Consider the following 9,347-nt stretch of genomic DNA (forward strand, 5'->3'; position numbering starts at 1 on the left):
GAAACATAGTTATAAATTATAAAATATTTTGAAGAGATGTTTATATCTTTATTTTCATTAATTATACATGTCTCTAAATTTTTTAGATAATGGGCTCCTGTTGAGATCTAACTGCTCACTTATTGCATATATAACCGCAAATGTATGTTAATTTTGTCTAAAATTAAAGTCTCACGATATGATCATAAGATAATAATTAATATATCATTTTTATCAAAAATGATATATCAGTGTATCAATTCAATTAAGAAGAAAACATTTGCATTATGTTTATTTGGAAAAAATTAGGCGGACATCTTTTACTGCATTAAGAAAAAGATTCTTGCTGATAAAAAAAAAAAAAAAAAGATTCTTAAGAATATTTTTTAAGCTATTTTAATGAAAAAAGAGAGTTCAGAATTAGATATTTTAATGACATTTTTTTTTTCATTTTTCAAAAATAAGTTTCTTTTCAAATAAAAGGAACTAAAAATACTCAAAAACATTACAGATGATAATGGCATTTTGTTGTTTGGCTAATTTAGGTCATTGCTCTGTTTTAGCTGGAGTTATGGGGATATTTGGCATGAAAAAATCTCTTTAAACTCTTTCTATGCCATTAATCTTCTCCCCAGAAGTTGTGGTGATTTACATGTGTTATGAAATGGTGAGGTGTAGTCATAATCAAGTTTAGAGGAGCTAATGAAGTATTTGATTCCTTTGCTAAGTCTGACATTTCTCTTATTTATGGCCTTAGGATCTTTGGAAAAATTGACAAAGTGAACTGTGCCTCCAAATACTTCCTTTCAAATAGTAAGTATGTAACATGAGTAGCAATTTGGGTTGTACGGAATTTTGTATCACTGCTTCTTCCAAACAACACACTCATGATGGTTTGATAGTTCTACACCTTTATAACGTACTTTGATTTTTATCAAACCACCAAATTAACATTTGGATTATGAGTTCTCATTTAATCCGAGCAACCTAACATTGCACAGTTGTAGTTTAAAACATCTGGGACATGGATATACATAGATGAAATATCAATGTCAGCAAACTAGAACACAGTAAACCTTGTTCCACGTGAAAGAGAAGCTTACATATTAAAGAGGCAAATGAAGCTACATATAAGCAAATACTTTAAAAGCTAACACAACACGAGCAGAATCTCAATTTAACCTATCAGCAGCAGATAATTAATTTAAGAGGACAAAGCCAAAACTAAGCAATGAGTGAATGGGGGTAAAACGGGGATATCAAATAAAGAGTTCCAGTGGATTGTCAACAGACCAAGATCAATAATGAGCACTCACCTACAAGCTAGGAGTTCAGATGATGAGTTGGTCAAGTTTTCAACCTTGCGAATTACTATATAGCTGTAAGACAAATAGAAGATGTTAAAAAATAATTCTAAAGATACAAATTTCATACACATATATAATCATAAACCTAAACAAGGTTGGTTTGTATAACACAATAAAATATCAAGGTAAAGAAAGTATTTCAGATTATGAAAAATAAAGATCATATGAAATCCAAGGTTAAAAAAATAGCACTTGAAAAAAAAATAGCATTACGTTATAGGAAATTATTTAGTTCCATGGTTCAATTTATGCTAGAGACTTTACATTTTTACCTTCAATAACATGGTTAGGAAAAAAAAAATTAATCAGCCTTTGGTCACAAAATCTGTGTCTACATATTTAATTATTTAGTAAAAATCCAAAGTCATGAATAACATATACTGAATGTAACCAGGATTTCAAGACATGTACGGCATCAAATATAGTCATGTTCTTTGAGATTGTCAATCAGGATTTCTGTCAAGCAAAAGAGATTCTCACTGGAGCAAGAAAGCAATCAAAACATCATTAGGTTTATAAATATTACCAAAATAAGTATTGATGAATTATAAATTGAATTTAAGTCATCCAGAAAACCTTAACAGAATAAAAGCTGAGGCTTGAATTATAAGAAAACCAACATGATAGTATGTATTATTACGAAAGTGTGTTGTTTTTTGCAGGTTGTGGACAAAGAATACCCTTGGTAGGACACTTTGTTCTGGAAAAGCAATTGTATTCATGTATTATGTATGATGTGTCCAGTGATGTATTTTATTAGTTTATCAATTGGTGTTCTATCCAAAGATTCATCTGGTAGACAGACAGTGCACAACCTTAAATGAGGATATGAGAAAACAACAGAAGGATTAACGGCCTATTCACTTAAAATGTACAACTCTCTTTGACCACTCTCTCAATTTACAAATATAAAGGCCCAAGCCCTAACAGAGAGTGTTTCTCTCTCAAACACAACCAATAATGCCCATTGAATACAGAAACTGCCACACAAATGCATAACCGTATAAATACTAATAGCATAAGTTTCCTATTAGATAGTACATAGGCAAAATATAAAATGGAGGATATATGTCCAGGGTGCAAAATCAATTTACGAACATTGCTACCTAATATTATGAGAATCCACACACTTGAATCAGCATTCTTAGTTAAGGGACTGTGTTTTATATGATTTAAAAATAACTACCAGAGAACTGTACCACAAATTGATATTTTATGACCAAAAATAATTTGGTGTAGTTTCGAGAAAAAAAAAATACTGAAACCTGTAAGAAATAACAGTTGACATCACTAATATTCCCTATCAATATTTAGAAAAATTGACTTCTATTCGTCACCTTTGTTGCATCTGACACCAAATGAACTCTGATTATGGTACCTTGCTCAGATGCTGTAGCTATGTACATTCCATTAGAAGAAAGAGCCATTGCAACCAATGGTGAACGATGAGCATCAATCTGTAATTCATGTTTGATAATAATGTTTATGAATATAGGTAAAAGATATAAACAACCATATATTAGCTCATACGTCAACCATTAAAAAAAATATCACTGTCAGAAGATAAAATAAGTGAATTGCTGATGTGCAGTTAAACTCGACCTTTTCCTTTTGTGCTCCCTAAAGAAGAAAATCCCACAATGCAAGTAGGCATTTTAACATATTAGAACGATACAAATGCAATGTAACTGGTTAATATATTAAAAAATTAGAATAAGCAAGACATGTCAAATCATGAAGACGGTAAATAAAAATTGATTATTACTAAAAATTCAAAACGTAAAGCATAAGTTTTTATCATCTCACTAGCTTGAGGCTACAAGATAGGATGATACAAAAGTAAAACATTCATGAATTTTATAGTAACAAAGTCATTTAACACTATTCAGAAGGAAATTTATGTATAACCTCACAGTGTAAATGTCGATTCATGACATTATATAACAATGCAGATCCTTTGTAGTACTGGCGGGAAGAGCCAAGTAGCAAGCATCCAAACAAGGGGAAAAAGCACAAAGCCCTGTGGGGAAAAATTGCCTCAGAAAATTATACGCATAATATATAGCAGTTTGTTGGCATGTTTGTTGCAAACCGATGAGAATAATAATAGAATCATAATCTAACAAGTACCAACTACAATTAACAATTAAAGTATCCAATTGAGTGAAATTACGGCCCCCATTGATTCTAGCCTCACCTTTAATATTTGGCACTGTGTCAATAATGTCTACAATACTGAGACTATTTATTTCATATACATATGCTTTGTCCTGTAAAATGACAACAAGTCTGCATTATAGAGAATCAGAGAGATTAGAATAATATTAGTGGTCAAAGAAGGTAATAGGACTGACAAAAAAATTTATTGAAATAAGAATAATAACTAAAACAATTAAGGCCTATAGGAAAGTAGCTGAATCCAAAACTTGTAGACTAGCAAGTATTAGTGCACAATATAAACTAACAAAATAATAAACTGACCGTATGTGTCCACTACACAATGAATGAACACATATAAAGCTCTGGAAACAATGACAACACCAATTTTGTAAACATTCTCATTTGAGTCACCTGAATGATCAGCAAATTTGGACGAAAACAACCCACAGACAAGTCCCAAACTTTCTCCTTAGTTCTGCTACTTTATATGTTACAAACCAAGTGAGAAGAAAGGGCACGATAGATGGAAATAAATGAAAAGAAATAACGATTTTGTTAAATGATTGAGAATAAAACAGAGGAGAGTCTCTCCTGCTCGATTTCCGCTTTCAAAAAGGATTTCTCCTTTCACTCACAAACTATCAAATTCAAAATGAAACTTCTAATCTGAGTCTTAGTTTCCCCTGCTGGTGTAATCAATCTTTCTAACTAACTAAAGAACTAACAGTTGCCCCATTCTGTCCCAACAATACGAAATTTAGCAATAATCTAAGTTCCAACACATACAGTAACCTCACAAAGTAAGCCACAGATATCATAAGAGGAAAAATAACCATTAGTCAGCATAATTACAACAGCAACATTCATCCTTACAAAAATACACAAAAATAAGCATTTGGCAGTGCTACACTGAGTATTAGGAAAATTTCATACACTGAGTATTTGAAAATGTTGACACGTTTGATAAATATGATGAATCCCGAAATTAACAACTCGTAATCTCAATATCCCACAAAGGTTAGCTTTTCCAAAGACTTTTTCTAAACTGTGAAAGCATACATGTTCTTGGAGGGCATAAAAACTGAAATTAATGTTATACATGAAATACAACTTAGACTTTGTGCAGCATGTTCTCCCAATAAGGTGGAAGTTTCAGGGCAATCTCCATCAATATTGGGTTACAGTGTATCTGGGTGCGTACACTGAAACAAACTATCTAGTTCTTGTCTTCACAAACTTGGGTCTCGATGCCTTCTTCTCCATCTTTTCCCTTTTCTTGCGGGTCTTTTCATCTTCAAATGATTCCTAATTCACAAAAGAAATACAAAATTTAAGTTACTAAGGTCTATGGTTCTTTTGTGGTCTGAAAGTAAACATTGAACATCAAGGTCTATGGTTATTTTTTGTGGTCTGAGATGAACATTGATCAACAAGGTGACCGTACCTCTGAACCTTGTGGCAAAAATCCTTTAATGAAGCCAAAGGACTTGTATGCTCCAAAAGCCGGTATCTATAAAATGCCAAGCAAAAGCAAAATTATGTCACAGACTTGGTTATGTTTGATTTCAAAATTTAAGAAAAAGGTTTGATTTGTATACAGTTAAACAAATTTGTTCAGATAACTAGTAGAAAGTGATACAAGACACGCAGCCAGGCGTGGGATTGAGAGAAGGGTTGAAAAAAAATGAAAACTGAAGAAAATGATAAAACATATCACCTGCTTTTGATTTTGGTATCTAAAATAATGGTTTTGGAAAAAATGTAGACTTCATAGATTTTGGATGAGAAATTGATTGATGGGTAGTGCAAAATTATTCTAGAAAACAATTTTTAATACTTGATTGATGGGTAGTGTAAAATTATTTGTGTGGGCACCACATGGACATCTCTTAGCTAACAGTTCGAGACTAATCTTTTGAGACAGAGACCACCAAAGTGAACTTTGTCTCTTAACAAAGTGTTTTCTATACACATGACTAGGAACTGAACCTTGGTCAACATGCTTAAGAAACTCAATTATTTGCCAACTGTGTTTCGTAGGCGGATTAGTGATAAATGACACTATTTTTTGCAGCTCCTCTCTTTAGCATTCTAGTCTCTCCAATTGTAGATTGATTGTTTTCCGATATAGAGAATACACAACATGCACTTATAAGGAATTTGTTCTCTCTGACTACCTCTCTTTCTTGGAAAGTACTCTTCCCTAGGGCATAAGCACACCTATGTCTAACTGCAAAACAAGATGGCGATAGTACATACAAATGCACACAGCTAAGGAAAAAGTACAATAAATCTCTCTTTATGGATACAAGACTGTTTGAAGTAGCTCTAGCGCAGAACTATAACATTAAAAATTACAAAACCTATATTTTAAAGTTATGATACTTTTGTGAGCAGAGCCTTACCATAAGATATGTAAACCAGAACTTTCCAGATATAATGGACATGACTTGCACAAAACATGTTATGTAGATAACATCGTGTAAGTATCTGCAAAAGATTAATAATGAACATCATACACCAAGTCAGAAGACATAAAGAGAGTGCATTTCATGGTCACACTGACATCATAAAACAATTTTACGACCCATATCACATTTCATGTACTTATACTTTAGGTGGTTATTATAAAAAGTGAAAAAACTCAGAACACATTATGTTCTGTGATCGGATGACCGTTTATTTTTTAACATCTGAGAGGGGCCTAACCCCAACAACAAAAAACACAAAACTAAGAAGAATCATGGAACACAGATATCCCAGATACATCAGCAATCAACACGGGAAGTAGTTGAAAACGAAACAACAATAAAGACATACCCACAAACTCCGCCTGTAGACATATCAAACCCACCATCTAAAAGTTCACCATCTTCAGCGTAAGCAGGAGTTGCCATCTTTGCGAGCTGTTGATAGGGAATAACATATGCCAAAGAAGTCAAAATCAACCCAATCCAGTGCTTCCAGGTGAAACTCGAATGGAACACCAACATTCTTAGCAACACATAGATAACCTATATATCAATTCAAAAGAAAACCATAGAATTAGGTCCTCAATCGACAGTATCGAACAAAAATCGGTTGCAACAATCACAATTTAAGAGAATAAGAGAGAGCACGTTGCAGGCGATGATGACTTGGCGGAGCCTGGCCATGTGACGAGCATTCTCTTCTTTGCGTTTCTTAGCGCCCTGATTCGCCATTGTTCACTTCCTCTTGTTCCTCAAACAACCCCGCACTACTGCACTTCTGATTCTGCTTCTGCGTTTGAGTTTGCTGGAACAGAACAGAATAACACCCGAAACCTAAAAGAAAAAGAAAAAAATAGGAGTCAAGCTGAAAGTACCACCAAGAAGAATCAAAGAAATACAACAAGAAAAAAAAAATCAACCATAAGAAACACGCATTCATAAGCAGAATGAAACAAAAACCCTATACATAAACAAGCGCAAAGAAACATGCAATTCGGTGAAAGAAAGGAAAAATGAATAGACAAAATTGAGCGAGCGATCGAGCGAGAGAGTAGATACCTTTGATGCGTTGGCCGAGAGAGACAGTGGTGAGATAGCAGCGGCGATGGTTCGAGAAGAAGCAGAGAACGAGTGCGGCGGTGGTGGCGATCGAGCGGAGCGGTCGCGCGGCGGTGGCGGTTCGTACGTTCGTGCGGCGATTGCGGTGGTCGAGTGTTGCAGGTCGACGGTGGTGCCGTTAGGGTGGTGTGGAATTAGGATTCCATTGTTATGTGGTGTGATTTTGGAAATTAAGGTCTTTTTTTTATTGGGCTGCAAAATACAAAAGAGTCCTCATACTTTACACACATTTGACTAGACGTGGCAATAAATTGAGTGTAATATATTTTTTTAAGTCAGAATAAGCATGTTGGTTAAATTATTTAATCGATATAATATATGATTTATATTAAAAAAATAATAAATTTTTTTCATAAAGAGTGAGTGCGTCATAAACGTCACATAGGTAACCACTTACATATACAGGATAACCTTTTGCGTATACCAGTATATGTGGAGGAACCTGTGGCTGGGTAACCAGTTTTGGTAGGAGTATTACATCGGTTACATCGTTTTTATTAAAACAAATGATTTTTTTTCATGAAAAGTGAGTGACCATAAACGTCACATAAGTAACCACTTACATACACACGAGTAGCCAGTTTTGCGTGTGTCAATATATGTGGAGGAACATGTGGTTTGATAGTTTTGGTAGGGTTATTACACCGATTAAGTAAGAAATACATGGTTCTTATTAAAAAAAATTATTATTTTTTCATGGAGAGTGGGTGGTCATAAATTTCACCTAAGTAACTACTTACAGACATACGGGTAACTAGTTTTGCGTATGCTACGGGTCATATATTATAATATAGAGTCAGTGTCACATTCTCACCAAATGTCACGTCTGTAACGTCAATTAGTGATACAGGTTGTTAATAAAACATTTTTTAATACAAAATGGCTACAAATTAAATTTTTTATTTTATTTAATTGAGGGGCAGATTTTTTTTATTGCTCTGTTTTTTTTTAATTGGGAAAATTTGCTGTAATTTTTTTTTTATTTTGGTAGAAATTAAATTTGGGGTAGTGTATTTTTTAAGGAATGTTCGGGTGTGGATCAAATTTGATCAATCTAAGTGCATTTTTTATTTTTAATAGAAGTAAAAATGGTCTAAAACATAGATCGGATGGAAGTATGAGATAGATATTAATAAAAATGGTAAAAAAATAAAATGTAATTATTATTCAAATAGTAAGTGAAAGAATATTTACATTTCAGCGTTCACTTAAATGGAACAATAAAAATTTAGGGTTTATGGTTTAATAGAGATGATGAAGGTGAGGATTTCAAAATTGTAGAATTTGTTCGGTTGTTTTTCCATAAACCTGATAAAAACTAATATAAATAGAGTTAAAATAAAATATAAGTATTTGTATACAATAGTATATTGTCATTCACTAATGTTATTTATACACTCTATTTGTATTCTATGATGTTTCGACACATCTTTTAAATGATGTGTTTGTATCAGATACACGTATCAGACACTAACACTCATAAAACACGTATTGGTGAAGTGTCCAATTAAAAAAATATTTGTTGGATTTCTGACAATTACAATACAAGTCTAACACAATTTTAGAAAAAATAAATACATTAATTTTCTAAAAACTTAAATTTATTGTATAAATTTTTATTATGATTATGAAAATAAGGAACAAATCCTTTTGAACTCGCCATAAAAAAATATCTTTATGCTCTAAAAAAAAACTGAAACATACTTAATGCAATAAATCTTTATTGTGAATTTATATAATTTAATTATATAATATATAAATTTGTGTTCCTACGTATCTTGGTATCCATATTCGTGTCATATCAGTGTCTGTGTTACTATCTCTCCTACATAGTTTGTATCCCTCAATATTTAAAACACAAAATCCATTATTATTTACTAGATTTTCACCAAACTGATGGCTCAATTTTTTGTTTCATAATTGGAAATGGAAATTTTAGTGTATATTTACGTTAAGTTATGTTTACTTGATGTTCTTTAGTCAATAAAAACACTCCCATCAACATTTCTATTGTAATTATCAACATTTTTGCAAAAACAAAAAAAATATAACCCAATCAAATTTGAAGCTACACTCTCAATTTTTATGTGAAATAATAAAATTGTCCTTAAATAAAATTAAGGAGATGCGGATAAAAATACATTTAAGAACACTCTTTCTGTAATATTTTTTTCCTTAAATATGCTTTTAGATTTTTTTTCCATTTTTTATTTTAAACGATTTTTTTTATTCTAGAATCGCTTATCCTGAG

At 32.3% G+C, this 9,347-nt stretch overlaps 1 protein-coding gene and 1 long non-coding RNA gene across 3 annotated transcripts; both read right to left on the reverse strand.

Annotated features, from left to right (window-relative positions):
- Nucleotides 1-985: 985 nt before the first annotated feature.
- On the reverse strand, nt 986-3,683 carry LOC137818796 (uncharacterized). 2 transcript variants are annotated; one of them, XR_011082142.2, is made up of 4 exons: nt 3,544-3,683; nt 3,255-3,366; nt 2,684-2,803; nt 986-1,358 (listed from the first exon to the last, which is right to left on the reverse strand). It is a non-coding gene; the product is annotated as an uncharacterized LOC137818796 (long non-coding RNA). The 2 variants fall into 2 exon arrangements; XR_016516353.1 differs by lacking the exon at nt 986-1,358 and having other exon boundaries at nt 2,669-2,803; nt 3,260-3,366.
- Nucleotides 3,684-4,447: 764 nt separating this feature from the next.
- Nucleotides 4,448-7,323, reverse strand: LOC137818795 (uncharacterized). Its single transcript, XM_068622404.2, has 6 exons — nt 7,037-7,323; nt 6,626-6,811; nt 6,327-6,520; nt 5,912-5,996; nt 4,951-5,016; nt 4,448-4,811 (listed from the first exon to the last, which is right to left on the reverse strand). The coding sequence occupies exons 2-6, from the start codon at nt 6,707-6,709 to the stop codon at nt 4,719-4,721; spliced, it is 522 nt and encodes a 173-aa protein (XP_068478505.1). The 5' UTR covers nt 6,710-6,811; nt 7,037-7,323; the 3' UTR covers nt 4,448-4,718.
- Nucleotides 7,324-9,347: the final 2,024 nt, after the last annotated feature.

The sequence above is a fragment of the Phaseolus vulgaris genome, chromosome 10 (assembly GCF_051622355.1).
Source record: "Phaseolus vulgaris cultivar YP4 chromosome 10, ASM5162235v1, whole genome shotgun sequence".
Classification (NCBI taxonomy): Eukaryota; Viridiplantae; Streptophyta; class Magnoliopsida; order Fabales; family Fabaceae; genus Phaseolus; species Phaseolus vulgaris.

What these genes read in the sequence shown, in the direction of transcription:
- LOC137818795 (XM_068622404.2), bottom strand. Translation starts at nt 6,709, where the DNA reads ATGGCGAATCAGGGCGCTAAGAAACGCAAAGAAGAGAATGCTCGTCAC. An exon ending in TCTACAGGCGGAGTTTGTGG is followed by an intron (nt 5,997 to 6,326) that starts GTATGTCTTTAT and finishes AATCTTTTGCAG; the next exon opens with ATACTTACACGATGTTATCT. An exon ending in TTTTGCCACAAGGTTCAGAG is followed by an intron (nt 4,812 to 4,950) that starts GTACGGTCACCT and finishes TTTGTGAATTAG; the next exon opens with GAATCATTTGAAGATGAAAA.